Source organism: Salmo salar, chromosome ssa20, assembly GCF_905237065.1.
Source record: "Salmo salar chromosome ssa20, Ssal_v3.1, whole genome shotgun sequence".
NCBI lineage: Eukaryota > Metazoa > Chordata > Actinopteri > Salmoniformes > Salmonidae > Salmo > Salmo salar.
Window position 1 is genome coordinate 69,340,692 of NC_059461.1, and position 24,309 is coordinate 69,365,000.

At 43.5% G+C, this 24,309-nt stretch overlaps 1 protein-coding gene across 1 annotated transcript in view; it reads left to right on the forward strand.

Moving 5' to 3' along the window:
* The first annotated feature begins 21,413 nt into the window (after positions 1-21,413).
* Positions 21,414-24,309, forward strand: part of kcnj5 (potassium inwardly rectifying channel subfamily J member 5) — a 37,790-nt gene continuing 34,894 nt past the window's right edge. Inside the window, exon 1 of the mRNA XM_014162812.2 lies at positions 21,414-21,782. Coding sequence (XP_014018287.2) covers positions 21,761-21,782 — 22 coding nt within the window. The 5' untranslated portion in view covers positions 21,414-21,760. The remainder of the gene's footprint in view (positions 21,783-24,309) is intronic.

Sequence of the window (24,309 nt, forward strand, 5' to 3'; positions counted from 1 at the left end):
GTATTATGTTCATTCATTGGGCGTGGAGGAGATGTGTGAATGCGAGATGTAGGGGGTAAACATGGTGTGAATTGCTGTTCGTGTCGTCTTTCACCTCGTATTGTTTCTAGAAAAAGGTGGCATTATTATCTTTCAGAGGGTTCCAATAAATATTACCCTTTATATAGGTATATCGACACACAAGAAGGGATCATGGCTGACTGAAATTATTACATATGTATAATGGTTCCCACTAGTTACCACAGCCACAAAGGGAAAATGGGCTATATAGTAAAAATTCATTAAACATTTTTTTTGCTTTTGGTCTTAATTTCAGGGGTTAGTTAAAGTTAGGGTTAAGGTTAGGTGTAGGTTTAAAATAAAATGTTAAGAAGAGAAATTTTAAAAAATAGGCAGGGTTTATGACTTTGCGGTAACTAGTGACAACCAGGTATAACGCATTATTACCTGTTATAAGCATGTATGAGCCAGTATGATCTTAATATAAGGTTAAAAACTCTTTCTAAGCTGCAACTTCACTCAATCAATGATATTTCCAGCAGTTTTTTATGGAATGTTTAGAAGTTTTGGTCAGAAAAGCAGGTTTTAGCAAATACTAAGACAACATTCAGCAGAGCAAAATCCAATTGAAGTAGCCTACAATCAAAGCAAACTGCAGAATTTGGCCTCAAGCGCTCAGCAAAGGCTTGCAGTTAGTTAATTGAAGTTACAGGAGAATTTAGTATTTTTTTCATTTTAATATATTATAAAAAAAAACTGTTGTCTCAAATGTTTGGTTTCAGCAATGAGTGGAAGTGTGCATGCTATGATGGTTTGCTCTGAATAGTTACGGTTTTCAACAGGGTTGAACAGGGTTGCTTTCTGCTGAGTCATCATATTGAGGTACATTCATATTCTTCAAACATCAGTCTGCCCTGCAGATTCTCTGGCAGAAACGATAGGCTGCTACACGCTAAAATAAAAAGCATTGTCTGACATGGAAATTTGGCTTGCACTCAGAAATTATTGGCTGCTTTTGATCATACAAACAGTCCTTCACTTTTAAAATGATTTGTTTGGCATGCAGCTGCCTCATTGTCTGAATGCATTGGCGAGCACCTTTCGCTGACAGATGAGAAATGAAAACATTCAGAAAAGCAAGCTTTTTTCCATTATGATTCTAGCACAGGGGCATACAGTTGTGATGTATTTGTGTGGATAAGGAGAGTGAGGCTGTACATATCAATGGTACTGTTCCAGTTATACCTTGTTGTGGCTTGCAGGCTTTCCTCAGGACACATCAGACACACTGTGGCTGCAAGTTACCATGCTGGCATCTTACAAGTGCAGGTAGAGACTCTCAGAGTCACATAGAGAGTGTGCGTGTGTGCGTGTGCGTGCGCCCGTGAGTGCGTGTGTGCGTGCTTCCCTTCCTCCCCTGCCTTGTGAGAACAGGTTGCATTACCTAGCTCCTGTCCTCCCATGGCACGTCCTCCCCTCCCAAGACTTCATGACGATTAAGAAGCCGTCTAGCTTGAAGAAGGTAATTACAACGAAGTGAAAGAAAAGGCCTAAATTAAATCTGAGCCTCTGAAAAGCTGAAAATCAATTCCTTTCTCCAGCGGCCTTTCTCGCTCTGTTCTGTTCTGTGAAGGTGCAGTGGCGTGTGTTGTGATATGAGTGCCAATGTAATTTCTTACAGATGTAGGATCTTAATTTGATCACCCTAATGCAGGACATTTAAAACTTGTGTTGTTTTTGAGGTTTAAAAAGTATTCTAAAGTTTGTCATTACCACTTTCAGACGTGATTTTCCCTTAGGAAATATGTATCAACCTATACAAAAATGTCCAGTAATTATAATCCACCTTATAATTCACATTTCCTGTTGCCGCAGGATTGTTTTCTTGCAGTAGCAAACAGGCTCAAATTAAGATCCTACATCTGTAGAATGTTATATGCCACTAAGAGGTGGAAAGAGTACCATTTGTAAGAGAGAACATTAAGTTAAAGCCCAACAAGCTCTTCCTATTGTTCCCCCTGACTGGTTTAATTTCTCCACGTCTGCTCTTATAGATACCACCACACCATAACTAGATCCCCTATCATTTACAATTACAGGTACAGTTCTTCACATTTAGCTGTTGTTTGTTTGGGTGGTAGAAAACACTGTTACAAGAGATGGCTTACAACAAGCCTCTCTCTCCAGCCCATCCAACAGCCACAGCCTGTACTAGTTATTCACCTCTACAACAAACCTGCAGCCATACTTGCAACTGTACATGCACACAAACCACAGCAGCTGTCAGTGCAATTCTTCAATTATTTACTGCTATACTTATTCTCTCCACGGTGTCAGTGTCAGGGCTATCCTTCACACGCACAACACACAATCGTGTGGAAGTGGTCTAGTCTTCCAGTCGAATGCATCCTTGCTTTCTGTTTTGAAGTTGAAATCCCAACCCTATTCTAGAGAAATGTTTGCAGTTCTCAATTTAAATAGTGTCTCTGATAGGAGGTAGAAGCCGGAGAACCAGTACTTCAAAAACATTGACCATCTTTTTAACTGTGGTGTCGCAGATAAATTGTTCAGTGGTCCTGTAATGTTAACTTTTATCTCCCCATGTGATTTATGTTAAGATCCCCATAGAGGAAATGAAAGTGTCCGAACAACGGGATAAAAACCCATTACATGAGATTGAGTAGACCTAGATGAATAATGTATCCAGATAAAAGAAGTAGGTCCACGCACGATTAGATAATTCATAATTTAACACCAATAGATGTTCTCTTTCCCATAAGTTAGCTCTTGCATCAAACATGTGTACGTATATTGATGTTTGGCTGGTAAATAGATGGTTTAATCTGGGGTTGTTCTTGAAATATCCTTTCACTCTTTGACCAGCAGCTCAATCCAAGACAATGATCTACAAGAGCTGTTTGCTCAAGATGTTTGCTTTTATTGAAGTCAGTCCTAGCACAGACGATAAATTAATAATTGAATCATTTTCTGGTGCCAATAGATATGCTTCATTATGATTGTATCATTGCCATGCTATCAATGGTGGCCCTCTGCTTAATACCAAATGCAAAAGGATAATTTAGTGAAGAGGAGAAATATTGTAGATGTTAACGCAGGGACTGTACCTTAAAAGCAGTTAAAACCTATAACTTTCTGCTGCACTGTTTAGTCAGCCAACAGAGCAGAGTGATTATGGAATATTATTTTTTAAGCAATCTCTCCCTCCCTTCCTCCATTCCTCCATAGTCCTGTTTCTTCCTTGATGAGGAGTTTATACGTGGTGTGAGTCCTTGGCATGCTCTGATTTCCCTGCTCTGCTTCCGCCTGGTCCTCCTGCGTGGTCCTTCTTGTTCCTGGGAGCTGGTAACATTTCAGTTCATTGCGCTCTGACAAGAGGATCAATCACAACTAATGAACCCTGGGAAAAGGCAGTGGAATGCAAGGGAGGGAGGGAGGGAGGGAGGGAGGGAGGGAGGGAGGGAGGGAGGGAGGGAGGGAGGGAGGGAGGGAGGGAGGGAGGGAGGGAGGGAGGTGTCTGACACATTTTCAAGGGTCACATCCAACAACCCTGTGGCCTGACCTCCCATCAGTCCATGGTAAATGAGGACAGGGCTTGAGTAAAGGGTCAGACATATGGTCCCTGGATGTGAAGGAGATGTGCAGTCAACCTCCAGGTTCATCAATTACAGCAATATAGCTGTCCTGCCTGACCTGTTTTTACTACATTGAACAAAAATATAAACACAACATACAATAATTTCAATGATTTTACTGAGTTACAGTTCATATAAGGAAATCAGTCAACTGAAATAAATTCATTAAGATCTAATATATGGATGTCACATGACTGGGAATACAAATATGAATCTGTTGGTCACAGATACCTAAAAAAATGGTAGGGGTGTGGATTAGAAAACCAGTAAGCATCTGGTGTGACCACCATTTGCCTCATGCAGTGCGACACATCTCCTTCGCATAGAGTTGATCAGGCTGTTGATTGTGGCCTGTGGAATGTTGTCCCACTTCTCTTCAATGGCTATGCGAAGTTGCTGGATATTGGCGGGAAATGGAACACACTGTTGTACACGTCGATCCAGAGCATCCCAAATGTGTTCAATTGCTGAATATGCAGGCCATGGAAGAACTGGGACATGTTCAGCTTCCAGGAATTGTGTACAGATCCTTGCAACATGGGGCCATGCATTATCATGCTGAAACATGAGGTGATTGTGGCGGATGAATGGCACAAAAATGGGCCTCAGGATCTCATCACAGTATCTCTGTGCATTAAAATTGACATCGATAAAATGCAATTGCGTTCATTGTCCATAGCTTATGTCTGCCCATACCATGATCTCACCGCCACCATGGGGGCACTCTCTTCACAACGTTGACATCAGCAAACCACTCACCCACACAACGCCATACAAGCTGTCTGCCATCTACCTGGTACAGTTGAAACGGCGATTCATCTGTGAATAGCACACTTCTCCAGCGTGCCAGTGGCCATCGAAGGTGAGCATTTGCCCACTAAAGTTGGTTACGACACCAAACTGCAATCAGGTCAAGACCCTGATGAGGATGACGAGCACGCAGATGAGCTTCCCTGAGACTGTTTCTGACAATTTGTGCAGAAATTCTTCGGTTGTGGAAACCCACAACTGTCAGCTGTCCGGGTGGCTGGTCTTAGACGATCACACAGGTGAAGAAGCTGGATGTGGAGGTCCTGGGCTGGCGTAGTTACACGTGGTCTGCGGTTTGATGTCGGTCGGCTTATGGTAGAGAAATTAACATTCAGTTCTCTGGCAACAGCTCTGGTGGACATTCCTGCAGTCAGCATGCCAATTGCATGCTCCCTCAAAACTTTAGATATCTGTGGCATTTTAGAGTGGCCTTTTATTGTCCCCAGCACAATGTGCACCTGTGTAATGATCATGCTGTTTAATAAGCATCTTGATATGCCACCACTGTCAGGTGGGTGAATTATCTTGGCAAAAGAGAAATTCTCACTGAGAGGGATGTAAAGAAATTTGTGCACAACATTTGAGAGAAATCAGATTTTTGTGTGTATGGAACATTTCTGGTATCTTTTATTTCAGCTCATGAAACATGGGACCAACGCTTTTACATGTGGCGTTTATATTTTTGTTCAGTGTACATGGCTAAATTAATTAGTTAGAATATGTACTGTATTTTCTTTCCATTCACAGTATCCCATCGTGCTCTTATAGAGTTTAGCTTTTGTGTGCACAGTAAACACAGTTTCCTATTTACTATTGGGATCCAATGTAGCTCACAAAAATAGCGCAACTCCATTGTAAATACTGTACATCACATGTATACTCATGGGTATGGAAATGGCTGAATTAATGAATAAAAAGTCCCCCAGAACACATTTACATAATACTATGGTTCTGGAATTAAACTATTGTCTTCAAGCTTGAAACTTAAAAATTCTGTACAATACGTCTCTCCCTTGACACCATGCTAATATAAACTCCCCATGCACCCAGATCCCATTCACTCTCCCTCTCTCCTCTCCCTCTCCCCCAATGGGAGCTTTACAGGAGAGATGCGCTCATCGTTCTAATGACCTTGCCCAGGGAAACACCAGATTCAAACTTCCCTCCCCTGATCCTTTCTTCCCTCTCCTCTCCTCTCACTGTACCTCCTCCTCCTCCTGTTAACTCTGCTCCTCCTCCCTCTATATGTCTCTTACTCTCCCTCCCTCCTCTCTCTCTCAATTGAATTAAATAAAATGTAAGGTCTTTATTGACATAACTACGGGAAAAACATTTATGAAATGAATGAAATGAAATGTATGAAATGTACGCACTCACTACTTACTGTAAGTCGCTCTGGATAAGAGCGTCCGATAAATGACTAAAATGTAAATGTAAATGTAAACATAAAGCCCTTAAATTCAATAAAATGTTATTTTATTGACTTTATTGCCAAAGGAAGTGAAATAGGTAATAAACAACAGTGAAATAAACAATTCAAAATTAACAGCAAACATTGCACTCACAAAAGTTCCAAAACAGTAAAGACATTTCAAATGTCATATTGTGCCTATATACAGTGTTGTAATGATGTACAAATAGTTAAAGTACAAAAGGGAAAATGGAAAATGGAGACCAAGACGCAGCGTGGATAGTGCTCATTTTCAGACTTTTTAATGAACACACTTGACAAAATAACAAACAACCAACACAGTCCCGTCAGGTACACTGGACTAGAACGGAAAACAACTACCCACAACCCCAAAGGAAAAACAGGCTGCCTAAGTATGGCTTCCAATCAGAGACAACGAAAGACACCTGCCTCTGATTGGAAACCATACCCGGCCAAACATGAAAACCAACACATAGAAAATGATAACTAGAACAAACCCACATAGAAACAGAAAACCCCAAATACCTACAAAACAAACCCCCCTGCCACGCCCTGACCACTCTACTATGGCAAATGACCTCTTTCACTGGTCAGGACGTGACAGGTTGTATTTACAACAGTGTTTGTTCTTCACTGGTTGCCCTTTTCTTGTGGCAACAGGTCACAAATATTGCTGTTGTGATAGTACACTGTGGTATTTCACCCAATAGATATGGGAGTTTATCAAAATTGGATTCGTTTTCAAATTCTTTATGGGTCTGTGTAATCTGAAGGAAATATGTGTCTCTAACATGGTCACACATTTGGCAGGAGGTTAGGAAGTGCAGCTCAGTTTCCACCTCATTTTGTGGGCAGTGTGCACATGGCCTGTCTTCTCTTGAAAGCCACGTCTGCCTTCGGTGGCCTCTCTCAATAGCGGGCAAGGCTCATCGAGTCTTTACATAGCCAAAGATTTCCTGAATTTTGGATCAGTCACAGTGGTCAGGTATTCTGCCACTGTGTACTCTCTGTTAGGGCCAAATAGCACTAGTGTGCTCTGTTTAAAAATACACTGCTAAAAAAAATAAAGGGAACACTAAAATAACACATCCTAGATCTGAACGAATGAAATAATCTTATTAAATACTTTTTTCTATACATAGTTGAATGTGCTGACAACAAAATCACACAAAAATAATCAATGGAAATCCAATTTATCAACCCATGGAGGTCTGGATTTGGAGTCACACTCAAAATTAAAGTGGAAAACCACACTACAGGCTGATCCAACTTTGATGTAATGACCTTAAAACAAGTCAAAATGAGGCTCAGTAGTGTGTGTGGCCTCCACGTGCTTGTATGACCTCCCTACAATGCCTGGGCATGCTCCTGATGAGGTGGCGGATGGTCTCCTGAGGGATCTCCTCCCAGACCTGGACTAAAGCATCCGCCAACTCCTGGACAGTCTGTGGTGCAACGTGGCGTTGGTGGATGGAGCGAGACATGATGTCCCAGATGTGCTCAATTGGATTCAGGTCTGGGGAACGGGCGGGCCAGTCCATGGCATCAATGCCTTCCTCTTGCAGGAACTGCTGACACACTCCAGCCACATGAGGTCTAGCATTGTCTTGCATTAGGAGGAACCCAGGGCCAACCGCACCAGCATACGGTCTCACAAGGGGTCTGAGGATCTCATCTCGGTACCTAATGGCAGTCAGGCTACCTCTGGCGAGCACATGGAGGGCTGTGCGGCCCCCCAAAGAAATGCCACCCCACACCATGACTGACCCACCGCCAAACCGGTCATGCTGGAGGATGTTGCAGGCAGCAGAACGTTCTCCACGGCATCTCCAGACTGTCACGTCTGTCATGTGTTCAGTGTGAACCTGCTTTCATCTGTGAAGAGCACAGGGCGCCAGTGGCGAATTTGCCAATCTTGTTGTTCTCTTGCAAATGCCAAACGTCCTGCACGGTGTTGGGCTGTAAGCACAACCCCCACCTGTGGACGTCGGGCCCTCATACCACCCTCATGGAGTCTGTTTCTGACCGTTTGAGCAGACACATGCACATTTGTGGCCTTCTGGAGGTCATTTTGCTGGGCTCTGGCAGTGCTCCTCCTGCTCCTCCTTGCACAAAGGCGGAGGTAGCGGTCCTGCTGCTGGGTTGTTGCCCTCCTACGGCCTCCTCCACATCTCCTGATGTACTGGCCTGTCTCCTGGTAGCGCCTCCATGCTCTGGACACTACGCTGACAGACACAGCAAACCTTCTTGCCATAGCTCGCATTGATGTGCCATCCTGGATGAGCTGCACTACCTGAGCCACTTGTGTGGGTTGTAGACTCATGCTACCACTAGAGTGAAAGCAACGCCAGCATTCAAAAGTGACCAAAACATCAGCCAGGAAGCATAGGAACTGAGAAGTGGTCTGTGGTTACCACCTGCAGAACCACTCCTTTATTGGGGGTGTCTTGCTAATTGCCTATAATTTCCACCTGTTGTCTATTCCATTTGCACAACAGCATGTGAAATGTATTGTCAATCAGTGTTGCTTCCTAAGTGGACAGTTTGATTTCACAGAAGTGTGATTGACTTGGAGTTACATTGTGTTGTTTAAGTGTTCCCTTTATTTTTTTGAGCAGTATATATATATATTTCCAATGTGTCAAATAATCTCATGATTTGATTGGGTCTAATTGTGTTTATGTCCTGGGGCTCTGTGGGGTCTGTTTGTGTTAGTGAACAGAGCCCCAGGACCAGCTTGCTTAGGGGGCACTTCTCCAAGTTAATTACTCTGTAGGTGATGGCTTTGTTATGGAAGGTTTGGGAATCGCTTCCTTTTAGGTGGTTGTAGAATTTAACAGCTCTTTTCTTGGATTTTGATAAATAGCGTGTATCAGCCTAAATCTGCTCTGCATGCATTATTTGGTGTTCAACGTTGTACACTGAGGATATTTTTGCAGAATTCTGCATGCAGAGTCTCAATTTGGTGTTAGTCCCATTTTGTGAATTCTTGGTTGGCGAGCGGACCCCAGACCTCACAACCATGAAGGGCAACGTGTTCTATAACTGATTCAAGTATTTTTAGCCAGATCCAAATTGGTATGTGGAATTTTATGTTCCTTTTGCTGACATAGCTTTGTAGAAGTTACTTGTGGCGCTGATGTTTAGGCTAAGGTATGTATAGTTTTTTGTATGCTCTAAGGCAACGGTGTCTAGATGGAATTTGTATTTGTGGTCCTGGTGACTGGACCTTTTTCGGAACACCATTATTTTTGTCTTACTGAGATTTACTGTCAGGGTCCAGGTCTGATGCAGACTATTCCAGTGCCCTCGCCAATTCGTTGATATATATGTTGAAGAGGGTGGGACTTAAGCTGCATCCTTGTCTCAGCACTGGCCCTGTGGGAAGAAATGTGTGTGTTTTTTGCCTATTTTAACGCAACACTTGTTGTTTGTGTACATGGATTTTAAAATGTTGTATGTTTTTCCCCCAACACCACTTTCCATCAATTAGTATAGTAGAAACTCATGCCAAATTGAGTCTAGGGCTTTTTTGAAATCAACAAATCATGAGAAGACTTTGCCTTTGTTTTGGTTTGTTTGTTTGTCAATTAGGCTGTGCATGGTGAATACGTGGTCTGTCGTACGATAATTTGGTAAAAAGCCAATTTGACATTTCCCCAGTACATTGTTATCACTGAGGAAATGTACGAGACTGCTGTTAATAATAATACAGAGGATTTTCCCATAGTTGCTGTTGATGCATATCCCATGGTAGTTATTGGGGTCAAATTTGTCTCCACTTTTGTGGATTGGGGTGATCAGTCCTTGGTTCCAAATATTGGGGAAGATGCCAGAGCTAAGGATGATGTAAAAGAGTTTTAGTTTAGCCAATTGGAATTTGTTGTCTGTTTATTTGATCATTTCATTGAGGATACCATAAACACCACAGGCCTTTCTGGGTTGGAGGGTTTTTATTTGTCCTGTATTTCATTCAAGGTCATTAGAGAATCTAGTGGGTTCTGGTAGTCTTTAACTTCTATGGGCTAGGTGGGACACACTATTCAACAGCCAGTGGAATAGCATGGCGAGAAATAAAAAAAGGCAAAAATCTCATAATTTCATTTTCTCAAACAATCAACTATTTTACACCATTTTAAAGATAAACTTCTCGTTAATCTAACCACATTGTCCGATTTCAAAAAGGATTTACGGCAAAAGCATAAAATTAGATTATATTAGGACATAAACTTCACAAGAAAAACCACACAGCCATTTCCCAAGCAAAGACATGCATCACAAAAACCAAAAATACATCTAAAATATTCACTAACCTTTGATGATCTTCATCAGATGGCACTCATAGGACTTCATGTTACACAATACATGTATGTTTTGCTCGATAAAGTTCATATTTATATCAAAATATATGTTCAGAAAATGTATTCCCACCAAAACTTCTGGTGAATGAACACATCAATTTACAAAAATACTCATCATAAACATTGATAAAATTTACAACAGTTATTGAAAGAATTATAGATATACTTCTCAATGCAACCGCTGTGTCAGATTTTAAAATAGCTTTACGGAGAAAGCACATTTGTCACGTCCTGACCAGCAGAGGGAGCAATTGTATTAGTTTTGGTCAGGACGTGGCAGGGGTTTTGTGTGTTAAGTGTTGTGTTGGTGATTGGACTCCCAATTGAAGGCAGGTGTGTTGAGTTGCCTTTGATTGGGAGTCCTATATAGTAGTGTGTGTTTTTCTTTGGGGTTGTGGGTAGTTGTTTTTGCACTGCGTTTTGTGAGCCTGCAAAACTGTTCCTGTTGTCGTGAGTACTGTTTATTGTTTTCCCTGTGGATGCTTTGTGTGTTTTCATTAAAAGAATATGAGTATCCACATACCCGCGGCGCCTTGGTCTTCTCTCCACTACGACACTTGTGACAGAACTACCCACCTAAAAAGGACCAAGCAGCGGAGGAGGAGGGAGCCACAGGAGAACAGCGTTGATGGATGGACTTGGCAGAAGGAGCGAAGATTCTGGGAGGACAAGTTAAGGGAGCTAAGGGAACCCGAGAGGCAGCCCCAATAATTTTTGTGGGGGGGGGGCATAAGGGCTATTTGGCGGGGCGAGATTGGAGCCCCAGGCCAGCTCCCCGTACCCTTGTAGGGCAGAGACAGACGGGACAGGTCCCGTGCTTTGGGGTTGGGGCTGTGGTGAGGTCTGGGATTTTCAGGCCGGTAGGCACAGTACCAGCGCCCCGCATGTGCCAGGGTGAAGTAGGCATCGAGCCTGAAGGGGTGATGCCAACCCTGCGCTCAAGACCGCCAGTGCGCCCCTACGGTCCGGTGTTTCCCGCTATACGCACTAGCATGGAGGTGCGTGTCTCCAGGCTGGCACGTCCAGTACCAGCCCCACGCATCAGGCGTCTAGTGCGTCAGCCCAGCCTCGCCAGTCAGGAGTCGCCTGAGCTGCCCGCCAGTCAAGAGTCGCCAGAGCTGCCCACCAGTCAAGAGTCGCCAGAGAGAGCTGCCCGCCAGTCAAGAGTCGCCAGAGCTGCCTGCCAGTCAAGAGTCGCCAGAGCTGCCCGCCAGTCAAGAGTCGCCAGAGCTGCCCGCCAGTCAAGAGTCGCCAGAGCTGCCCGCCAGTCAAGAGTTGCCAGAGCTGCCCGCCAGTCAAGAGTCGCCAGAGCTGCCCGCCAGTCAAGAGTCGCCAGAGCTGCCCGCCAGTCAGGAGTTGCCAGAGCTGCCCGACTGCCCGGAGCCGCAAGAGCTGCCCGACTGCCCGGAGCCGCCAGAGCTGCCCGACTGCCCGGAGCCGCCAGAGCTGCCCGACTGCCCGGAGCCGCCAGAGCTGCCCGACTGCCCGGAGCCGCCAGAGCGGCCCGACTGCCCGGAGCCGCCAGAGCGGCCCGACTGCCCGGAGCCGCCAGAGCGGCCCGCCTGTCCTCCGGTCCAGCCCGAGTGGCCCGCCTGTCCTCCGGCCCAGCCCGAGTGGCCCGCCTGTCCTCCGGCCCAGCCCGAGTGGCCCGCCTGTCCTCCGGCCCAGCCCGAGTGGCCCGCCTGTCCTCCGGCCCAGCCAGAGTGGCCCGCCTGTCCTCCGGCCCAGCCAGAGTGGTCCGTCTGCCAGGGTCAGCCCGAGTGGCCCGTCTGCCCGGCGCAGCTATCGGCGCCACCGAAATGGGCGATGCCGAAAGGTGGAGCAAGGTCCATGTCCCGCACCTGAGCCACCTCCAGGATACGTGGGTTGGGGAGGGAGGGTGTAGCACAGTGCCATCGTTGACGGCAGCCACCCTCCCTTCCCTCCCTTATTGTTTAGGGGTTATTGTTTATTGGTTTTGTTGGGGTATTGGGGATTTTTTTGTGTTTTCTTTTTTAAGGTGCATTCCGGGGTCTGCACCTTGAGGGGGAGGGGGTACTGTCACATCCTGACCAGCAGGACGTGGCAGGGGTTTTGTGTGTTAAGTGTTGTGTTGGTGATTGGACTCCCAATTGAAGGCAGGTGTGTTGAGTTGCCTTTGATTGGGAGTCCTATATAGTAGTGTGTGTTTTTCTTTGGGGTTGTGGGTAGTTGTTTTTGCACTGCGTTTTGTGAGCCTGCAAAACTGTTCCTGTTGTCGTGAGTACTGTTTATTGTTTTCCCTGTGGATGCTTTGCGTGTTTTCATTAAAAGAATATGAGTATCCACATACCCGCTGCGCCTTGGTCTTCTCTCCACTACGATACTTGTGACAACATTTTTCAATATTCTGAGTACATAGCTCAGCCATCAAAGCAAAGTTCTGGGGTCAACTAAACTCAGAATTAGTATTATAAATATTCTCTTACCTTTGCTGATCTTCGTCAGAATGCACTCCCAGGACTCCTACTTCCACAAGAAATGTTATTTTTGTTTGAAATACTCCATATTTATGTCCAAAGGCATAACATGCGAGCATAAATCCAGACACGAAAAGTCAAATAGTTCCATTACCATTCATAGAAACATGTCAAACATTGTTTACAATCAATCCTTAGCGTCTTTTTAACATAAAACGTCAATAATATTCCAACTGGACAATAGCGTATTCATTACAGAGGAAAAAGAAGGTGCGTCGCGCCAAACGTGCCTGCGCAGGAAACAACTCACTGGTCCCAGGCAGTCCACTCATTGACTGAGCTCCTATTTTCTGCCCAGTAACAGGAGAAGGATGAAACACATTTCTAACGGCTATTGACAGCCAATGGAAGCCTTAGGAAGTGCAACGTGACCCCACAGACACTGTAGTTTCGATAGGGATTCAAAAGAACTACAATTCTCAGATTTCCCACTTCCTGGTTGGATTTTCCTCAGGTTTTTGCCTGCCATATGAGTTCTGTTATACTCACAGACATCATTCAAACAGTTTTAGAAACTTCAGAGTGTTTTCCATCCAAATCTACTAATAATATGCAAATATTTGACTCTGGGCCCGAGTATTAGGCAGTTTACTCTGGGCACGCTTTCATCCGAAAATGAAAATACTGCCCTCATACCATAAAAAGTTAATAGATGATTCTAAGATTTGTATGAAGATCATGTACATGTTTTTGCTGTTTGTTCTTTGTTTTAAAGCCAAAAAGACTGGAGAAGTGGTTTACCCATACATCTCGATTTTGGATAGATAACTCTTTGTGTTGTTTGTTTAGTATTTTCCAATTTTCCCAGAAGTGGTTAGAGTCTCTGGATTCTTCAATTACATTGAGCTGATTTCTGACGCTCTGTTCCTTCTTTTTCCGTAGTGTATTTCTGTGTTGTTTTAGTGATCCACAATAGTGAAGGCGTAGACTCAGGTTTTCCAGGTCTCTATGTTTTTGTTTGGACAGGTTTCTCAATTTCTTTCTTAGATTTTTGCATTCTTCATCTAACCATTTGTCATTGTTGTTCATTTTCTTCGGTTTTCTATTTGATATTTTTAGATTTGATAGAGAAGCTGAGAGGTCAAATATACTGTTAAGATTTTCTACTGCCACGTTTACACCTTCACTATTACAGTGGAACTTTTTGTCCAGGAAGTTGTCTGAAAGGGATTGAATTTGTTGTTGCCTAATTGTTTTTTGGTAGGTTTCTAAACTACATTCCTTCCATCTATAGCATTTCTTAATATTACTCAGATCCTTTGGCTTTGATGCCTCATGATTGAGTATTGCTCTGTTCAAGTATACTGTGATCTCTCTCTACCTTTCTCTCTACCTCTCTCCCTATACTCTATCTCCCTATACTCCCTCTCTCTACCTCTCTCTCTCCCCCTATCCTCTCTCTCATATACTCTCTCTCCCTATACTCTCTCTCAACTTCACTCTCTCCCTCCCTCTCTCCCCCTACCTCACTCTCTCTCTCTCTCTCTCCTCACTCTCTCTCCCTACCTATCCTCTCTCTCCCATACTCACTCTTTCTCTCCCTATACTCTTTATCTCCCTGTACTCTCTCTCTCCCCACACTCTCTCTCTCTACCTCACTCTCTCTCTATCCTCTCTCTCTACCTCCTTCTCTCTCCCTACCTCTCTCTACCTCCTTCTCTCTCCCTCTCTCTTGCTCCCTATCCACTCTTTCCCTATACTCTCTCTCTATCCTCTCTCTCCCTACATTCTCTCTCTACTTCACTCTCCCACTCTTTCTCTGCCTCACTCTCTCTCCCACTCTTTCTCTGCCTCACTCTCTATCTCTCTACCTCTCTCCCTATCCTCTCTCTCCCACACTCTCTATCTCTCCCTATACTCTCTCTCTACTTCACTCTCTCTTTCCTTATACTCACTCTCTCTACCTCACCATCTCTCTACTTCTCTCTCTCTCTCTCTACCTCACCATCTCTCTACTTCTCTCTCTCTCTCTCTCTACCTCACCATCTCTCTACTTCTCTCTCTCTCTCTCTACCTCACCATCTCTCTACTTCTCTCTCTCTCTCTCTCTCTCTCTCTCTCTCTCTCTCTCATTCTCTCATTCTCTCATTCAAATTCAAGCTTCTTTATTGGCATTAAAAACATTGTGCAAATATTGCCAAAGCAACAATATACATTGTAATAAAATTGTAAACAATAACAAATAATAATATGAAATGGCAGTAAATAATAATACAAAATTAAATACAAAAATAGTAACAATAAAATGGTAACAGTCAATAGTAGAATGTAATGTAATAAATCTAAAAATATAAATATGGAAAATGAAACTATAACTAATTTATGACTAAATAACGGTCATCTTCACCATTACATCAGTACTACAACTACTATCATCATTACCACTACTACTACCACCACCATCACTAAACTGCTATCATTACCATTACCACCCATACCATTACTATTTGGAATGATAAACAACAATAATAATAGTAATAACAATAATAGTAATAATAAGTAAGTTACTGCTCACTATGCAGATGTTATTATTCAGTGTCCCTCAGGCTATGGCAGGCAAATACATATTTGGCTGCAAGAGGAGCCATTGCTCCTTCGCCCATGAGTATTTTTAGTTTTTCCTCTGGGTTTAATAAGTTAAAATCTGGAATAAATGTAGTCATTTCTGTGAAAAATGAATCTCTTTGTGAGGAATATTTATCACAGTAAAGGAGAAAGTGCATCTCTGTCTCTACCTCCCCTGTCTTGCAGTGACCACATACATGCTCCTCTTTGGGTAGCCATGTCTTTTTATGTCTGCCGGTTTCTATTCCCAATCGGTGGTCACTCAGCCTGTACTTGGTAAGGATCTGTCTTTGCTTCGTATCTCAAATCAAAGTTTATTTGTCATGTGCGCCGAATACAACAGGTGTAGACCTTACAGTGAAATGCTTACTTACGGCCTCCCGGGTGGCGCAGTGGTCTAAGGCACTGCATTGCAGAGATTCTGGGTTCGAGCCCAGGCTCTGTTGCAGCTGGCCGCGACCGGGAGGTCCATGGGGCGACGCACAATTGGCCCAGCGTTGTCCGGGTGTTAAAATAATTTTATATCTTGATGATAATAATCAATAATCAATTCGCCTTAACTAATGCCCAAGGTTTGTAAGACAATGGGTTAAAATAATTAGGCAAGGACTCAGCTTTCTGCAAAAGGTTTCTGTAGCTTTATTCAGAGAACGTTCTGAGGTCAGGATAACAAAACAGTCATTATATAGTTCTTACTTACGCATATGCATTTACACACAAACTGTTGGTGACATGCATCCCCCATAGACTTCACACACTTGTTTATCACTATCCAGAGCTCAGCCTGTTCTTTTCCCTCAAGGTTAGGAACTCTTTGAAGCTTTTACTCCCTTGACCATCTGTCTCCTGCTGTCCCTCCTAATGGCATACACACATTTCTTTCCCTCTCCAGTGGTTCCTGGACTTTCATGAATTAATCAGACTAATCGATCCCTACATTGATCATTACATTGATTATTCATTAACCCTGCTCTATGATTAATATTTCATCATGGTTTATTGATTCATTTACTTTATTAGATCATTCTCTTATCACCGGGTTAGGGAGGGTTTGGCCGCCAGGGTTATCTTTGTCTCATTGCGCACTAACGACTCCTGTGGTGGGCCGGGCGCAGTGCACGCTGACCAGGTCGCCAGGTGTACGGTGTTTCCTCCGACACATTGATATGGCTGGCTTCTGGGTTGGATGTGCATTGTGTCAAGAAGCAGTGTGGCTAGGTTGGGTTGTGTTTTGGAGGACGCATGGCTCTCGACCTTCGCCTCTCCCGAGTCTGTATGGGAGTTGCAGCGATGAAACCAAACTGTAACTACTACCAATTGGGGAGATAAAAGGGGTAAAAACAAATGCTTACTTACAGGCTCTAACAAATAATGCAAAAAAAGGTATTGTGAACAATAGGTAAGTAAAGAAATAAAATAACAGTAAAAAGACAGGCTATATACAGTAGCGAGGCTATAAAGTAGCGAGGCTACATACAGACATCGGTTAGTCAGGCTGATTTGAGGTAGTATGTACATGTAGATATGGTTAAAGTGACTATGCATATATGATGAACAGAGAGTAGCAGTAGCATAAAAGAGTGGTTGGCGGGTGGTGGGACAGAATGCACATAGCCCGGTCAGCCAATATGCGGGAGCACTGGTTGGTCGGCCCAATTGAGGTAGAATGTATAGTTAAAGTGACTATGCATATATAAAGAGGGGTTGGGGGGGGGGGGCACACAATGCAAATAGTCCAGGAAGGCATTTGATTACCTGTTCAGGAGTCTTATGGCTTGGGGGTAAAAACTGTTGAGAAGCCTTTTTGTCCTAGACTTGGCACTCCGGTACTGCTTGCCATGCGGTAGTAGAGAGAACAGTCTATGACTGGGGTGGCTGGGGTCTTTGACAATTTTAGGGCCTTCCTCTGACACAGCCTGGTGTAGAGGTCCTGGATTGCAGGCAGCTTGGACCCAGTGATGTCCTGGGCCATACGCATTACCCTCTGTAGTGCCTTGCGGAGAGACACCAAGCCATTGCCGTACCAGGCAGTGATGCAACCAGTCAGGATGCTCTCGATGTTGCAGCTGTAGGACCTTTAGAGGATCAGAGGACCCATGCCAAATCTTCTTAGTTTCCTGAGGGGGAATAGGCCTTGTCGTGCCCTCTTCATGATTGTCTTGGTGTGTTTGGACCATTCTAGTTTGTTGGTGATGTGGACACCAAGGAACTTGAAGCTCTCAACCTGCTCCACTACAGCCCCGTCGATGAGAATGGGGGCGTGCTCAGTCCTCCTTTTCCTGTAGTCCACAATCATCTCCTTAGTCTTGGTTACGTTGAGGGATAGGTTGTTATTCTGGCATCACCCGGCCAGGTCTCTGTCCTCCTCCCTATAGGCTGTCTCGTCGTTGTCGGTGATCAGGCCTACCACTGTTGTGTCATCTGCAAACTTAATGATGGTGTTGGAGTCGTGCCTGGCCATGCAGTTGTGGGTGAACAGGGAGTACAGGAGGGGACAGAGCACGCACCCCTGGGGAGCTCCAGTCTTGAGGATCAGCGTGGCAGATGTGTTGCTACCTACCCTCACCAGCTGGGGGCGGCCTGTCAGAAAGTCCAGGATTCAGTTGCAGAGGGAGGTGTTTAGTCCCAGGATCCTTAGCTTAGTGATGAGCTTTGAGGGTACTATGGTGTTGAACGCTGAGCTGTAGTCAATGAATAGCATTCTCACATAAGTGTTCCTTTTGTCCAGGCGGGAAAGGGCAGTGTGGAGTGCAATAGAGTTGAGATAATCAGCCAATTCATATTCTCTGTTTAGGGCCAGATAGCAATTTAGTCGGCTTTGGGATTTTGTTTCATTTTTCCAATGTTGTAAATATGAGTCCTTTGATTGGTTCATGATTTTATAAAATTGGAATTCTTTCTTTTGAAGCAGTGCTGGTGTCAGCTTGGTTGGTTAGGTCTAACACCAGCTTACTGAGAGGGCTTGTTTCTGGCCTCAGCTTTTGGGTTTGAAGTGCTTTGAAATGCAGACTTGAATATGGACTTGAATTTAGATGTCGCCAAAATTGTAATGATATTTTCTGTATTTTCATTTCCACTGGAAGTGGCCCAATTCTGCTCTACATGCATTAGTTGGTGTACTTTTCTGGACTTGTAGAATTTTCCAACAGATTTCTGCATGTAGGGCTTAAATAGGATGTTTCTCCCACATTTTAAAGTCCAGTTTAGTGAGTGGCCCCCAAACCTCACTTCCATAAAGAGCTACTGGTAGGATTACACTGTCAAATATTTTGGTCCAAATTCTAATTGAGATGTTGATTTTGAATAATTTCATTTTTATTGCATACAATGCTCTGCGGGCTTTTTCTTTGAGTGCATTAACTGCCGTATTAAAGTTTCCTGATGCAGATATGTTCCAAGGTACGAGTAATTTTTAGTGTGTTCAATTATGGTGTTGTTCAGGGTGAATAGATATTTGTGTTTCTGACATCTGGGTTTTTTCTGGAAAATCATGATATTCATATTTTATTTTATTTTTTTTTTACTGCCAGGGCCCAATTATGGCAATATTGCTCTAGAATGTTAAGGTTCTGTTGAAGACCGTCTTTGGTTGGTGATAGAAGTACCATATCATCAGCATATAGCAGGTATTTTACCTCTGTGTCAAATAGTGTGAGTCATGGGGCTGGATAATGGTCCAACAGGTCTGCTAATTCATTGATATAAATGTTGAAAAGATTTTGACTCAAACTGCAGCCTTGTCTCACACCTCGACGTTGTGAAAATAATTCTGCCATTTGGTTTTTGATTTTTATTGCACACTTGTTTTCTGTGTACATACATTTTATTAAGTCATACACCTTACCACCAAGCCCACTTTGTAGAATTTTGTAGAATAGTCCTTCGTGCCACATAGAATCAAATGCTTTTTTAAAGTCAATAAAGCAAGCAAAGATGTTGCCCTCTTTTTTTGGGTGGACGTGTTCATTAATTAGTGTGTGTACGGTGTATTTATGGTCAGTAGTGCGATGGTTGGGGAGAAAGTCAATTTGACATTTTCTTATTACATTTCTTTCTTGAAGAAAGGTTTGAATTCTTGAATTCAAAATGCTACAGAAAACCTTTCCCAAGTTGCTGTTTACACAAATTGCCCTGTAATTATTGGGGTCTGATTTGTCTCCACGTTTGTGGATAGGGGAGATGAGCCCCTGGTTCCAGACATCAGGGAAGCAGCCAGAAGTTAAAACCATGTTGAACAGTTTAAGCACAGCATTTTGCAACTCAGGTGTGCTGTTTTTCAGCATTTCATTTCTGATGTTATCTAGACCACAAGCCTTCTTTAATTTTATGGATTTGAGCTTTTCATTTAGTTCTTGTTGGGTTATTGGGTAATCTAATGGATTTTGGTTGTTTTTAATGACTGATTCAAGGATGTTCAATTCTTTTTACATTTCTAATTGGTTCTGTTGTAAGTCTGTCTGTGGGATGTTTTTGTATAGATGATCAAAATAAGTTATCCAAATTCCTTCATCTTGTATGGTTAATTCTTGTGGCTTTGTCATGCTTAAATTGTTCCACATGTCCCAGAATGGATTATGGTCAATTGTGTTTTCAGTTTCATCAAGTCTCTTGTAAGTATAATTCAATTTTTTGCGTTTCAGTGTTTATTTATACTGTTTCAGAGTTTCAAAGTATTCATAGCGTAGTGCTGGGTTGTTTTGCTGCTTATATTTTTCATTTGATATTTGTCTTAGGTGTTTTCTAATTGTTTTACATTTGTTATCAAACCATTTTTCAGAAACATTTTGGTTTTTGTTTCTGATGTTGCATTTCTTTGGTTTTCTCAAATTTGATTTTGATGCTGCTTTTTGGAATATGCAATTGATGTTTTGAGTAGCTGAATTGACACCTTTATTGTCTTAGTATTGTGAGTTATTGAAGAGCTGTATAGAGTTCATCATTTCATTTGAGTTCAGTGTTTCAATGAATCTTTCTGCACTGTTTTTAGCCCATCTGTACGATTGGTTTATGTTGTAGAGTTTATTGGGCTGTTTTTTTATTGAATATTGCTGGTTAAATTCTTCAGAAACACGTTGATCTGACTGTGATCTGACAATGGTGTCTGTGGTCTGACAGTGAATGCACTAATGGAGGAGGGGTCAATGTCAGTGATGCATAATCGACTACACTTGACCCAAGAGTAAGTAAAGCGACCTAAAGAGTCCCCTCTGATTCTACCACTAAGCATGTACAGGCCTAAGGCTCGACAGAGATGCACTAACTCCTTCCCATTTTTGTTCAGTATTTGGTCAGGACTGTTTCTATTATTTATAATAGGGCTACTGTACAAGGAGGGGTGTCCAAATATGTGGTGGTTACCTCCCGCATCAGTGTTGTCAGGCTCAGAACCTGTTCTTGCATTGAAATCTCCACAAAGAAGCACTTTACCCCCCCTGAAATTGAATGATTTCTGATCATCGTAATATGATGAATCTGAAGGAGGAGCATAAGCTGCACATACGTATACATCATTGTCACAATAGATTGCACCTTCGTTAATAAGTTATAGCCAAATGTGGTTAGTACCTTTTTCATTTCATTCAGTGTTCAATACTCTCTCTCTACCTCTCTCTCTCTTCCCCACTCTCTCTTTCCCTCACTCTCTCTCCATGTCACTCTCTCTCCCTATAATCTCTCTCTACCCCTCTTTCTACCTCACTCTCACTCTACCTCTATTCTCTCTCTCTCTCTCTCTCTCCCTATCCTCTCTCTCCATATATTCTCTCTCTACCTCCCTATACTCTCTCCCTACCTCACTATCTCTCTCTCCCTATACTCTCTCTCTCTCTCTCCCTATACTCTCTCTCTCCCTATACTCACTGGGTGGCAAGTGGCTGGAGCATTGGGCCAGTAATCAGAAGGTTGCTGGATCCAATCCCTGAGCTGACATGGTAAAAATCTGTCGTTCTGCCCCTGAGCAAGGCAGTTAACCAACTGTTCCCTGGGCGCTGTGGATTTTGATTAAGGCAGCCCCCCACACCTTTCTGATTCAGAAGAGTTGGGTTAAATGCGCAAGACACATTTCAGTTGGATAACTGACTAGGTACCTCCCTATTCTCTGCCTCTCACAGTGTTTTTCTCTTCCCAGCTCATTCCTCTTTGCCTGCAGTGTGAAACGTGCCATGTGGCACAGACACACACACGTAAAGGATAAATCCTAAGAGACGAGCTCTGCGTGGAAGTAAGAGAAGAGCAAGAGGGTGAGGAAGTAAGAGAAGAGCAAGAGGGTGGGGGGGTGGTCGGGGGAGGAAACACTCACACACTCAAGCACATAGGACTAGAGCGGTGAAAAGGAGAAGAGAAGAGCTGGGAGGCAGGAGGGCTGCTGAACAAAGCAAGGGAAGGAGAGGGGAGTCCATGGGAGAGTAGCAGCCATGAAATGCCTCGACGGGAGCCTGCCAGATGCTCCTGTGGCCACCTAAAGGTAAGACTCATGCTAGACTGAGAAAAAGTAAGGAGACACGGACGGAGCAGAGAGAGAAGGAGGGAGAGAAAGTATAGCTCTGATGCAAGCCTAACGCTGTGGTTATAGGGTACCCTTGGGCTGCAGATGAGCCGTTCGATCTGCCTTTGAATGCGATGCCGTGCTGTCATTACCTTCCGTTATTCATCACCTCGCCATCATCCATTTAGCCGCATGTCAGATCAAAGTGTGTACGCGAATTAAAACCATATAGTATGGTTGCTATGCTCCCTAAGAGAGAGATACCTCAGATACCTCCAGCCTGCACTGCCTGCGACCTCTTTCCCATCACAGCCTGCTTGTGTTCTATATCACTAATGTCACTGCAGTGCATTTGTTTGCCCTCATTCTGAGGGCTAGGTAATCAAAAAACAATGGGTTTCCAGCCCTGTCAGACCACTGTGAGATGCTGCTGAGGCTACTGCCTAGTTGCCTGATGCGAGAGGATGCTTTAATTCTCCTATAGTGGAATGCAGGAGTTTTACGAGTGCAGCAGCCAACAGTGTGGCGTTTACTACAGAGGGTGACAGCACAGCGCCGTGTGTTGTGTTGTGTTTCCGATTCCACACATTCAATGAAAGAAGCTGGAGAGAGAGGGATAGAGAGAGGGATAGAGAGAGGGATAGAGAGAGAGAGAGAGAGGCCATTATCTGTTTGCAGTAGCTTTCGCTGGAATATCGAAGACTAGTAAAGAATTTAGAGCAAATCATTTGCATTGATTCCGTTGGAGCACTCAGTCCTCTCAGAGTCGGGGATTAGTGAGGCTGGTTTCAGGGCTGTGATGTGCTATCGTCTGCTCTTATAGGCTGTCCTGGTTGAGTGCACTCTGCACAAAATATCTTGAGTTGTCCCTGTAAAACTTTCATGACAATGGGGTCTGTGACCATGTCCAACGGGCATGTTTTTCCTACGCAATGTTCCCGGGAATGTCCTCAGCAGGGAATGCTAAGGTGGTTTAAAAGTGTTCAGTATGTGATCATTATTTTTCAAACATTTCCCATTGAGCAGTGTAAAGGTATTCTATGCCCACCTTTTTAACCTTTTGATGTAGTTTTTGTGTGTGTATGTGTGTGTGTAACCAGTCCATTGGTATAGGTATCACTTCAATCTGACATGAACCGTTGATGAAACGGTGCAGCATGGACAGCTGTTTGATTGTTGCACGGGGTGAAAGTGATTTTGATGGATGGCTCTTTGACCTTGTAAACTGCATTAGAGTTATGCTGTAACTCCTTTTGTAAAGCCATCATTATCAGCCAGCCTCTGTGCATCACCTCAGTCAACCACTGAAACCAACTCAGTCTCTCTCATGTTGTGGACTGAGGTTCGATTCAGCCCAGAACGCTAGCCCAAATCTAATGAGACATTGAGATGATATTACTGTGTGTGTGTGAATAATTAATTGTGTCTATTTATTTAATGAAAACAGGGTCTCTGGGTAAGGTGGTAGGCATGGCTGTGATAAAAAGCAGCCCATCCCCGCTTCTATTGCAGCAATGCATCTGTGTCAGGAGCTTAGCCAAGCGTGAACAATTCTTTGTATTAAGTGCTATGGAAACTGTGTGTCTGTATGATTTGAAAAGAAGGCTACTGCAGCCCTGTAAAGACACTCAGTTAGGCAGAATGGGAGAGCATTTCTTGTCCAGGTTAATTGACCATTGCCGAGGTGGAGGCGGAAGTGGGAGGAGAGTAATAATTGGCCATGCTCTAATCTGTCCAGTGTCACCGACTGGAGAACAATGTGGGATGACATTGAGGTTTTAGAGACAGAGCTCCTTGTAAAAGCAGTGATGTCCTTTATCATGAAGGGCATAATGGGGATAAAGATACTGCAGCTCGTAGGGACTGGAGCTCCTTTGTTAAAGGGCGGCTGAACTTCCGGATTTGGCCTCGTTTTAGATTTGGTTCAATAAGAAATGCTAGAGGCCATGACTGAATTCAAAAGTGAGTTGGTTTCGTTGTGTGGTTTGATGTGGGTGTCTCCTGTGTGTTTGCAGGTGGGAAGAGTTAGCCAAATTATTTCGCCAATTGGCTTCAGCTGGCTGGTGTGCAACCGTAGCAAAATTGGTTTGACTTTGGATATCCTATCTCTGGGTCGGTCTTGTCAATAAATGACACAATGTAAATGAGACAGTATTTTCATGTTGCACACCTTTTAAGCTCTCATTAAAGGCTTTCAATATCTGTATGTTAATTTCTAGAAATTATAGTTGGAGGTTTTTAAGTTATTGAAATGTGGTGCTATTGTAATTTGAACATATTGTCCCATGTCCATTGTGTAATTTTGGATGAGACTGAATTTATGACCCAAATTATCCCATTTGCACTTTGTAATACATTTTGATAGTAAAATAAATGTTTAAGACTCATATCGATGCCACATACAGTAGGCTGTTTTATAAACGTGAAGTTGGATTTTAGGGGCAGTTGCTCTTTAACTCTGATTAAGACATTCTAGAGGAGATCTCATGATACTGTTCCTTGTGGC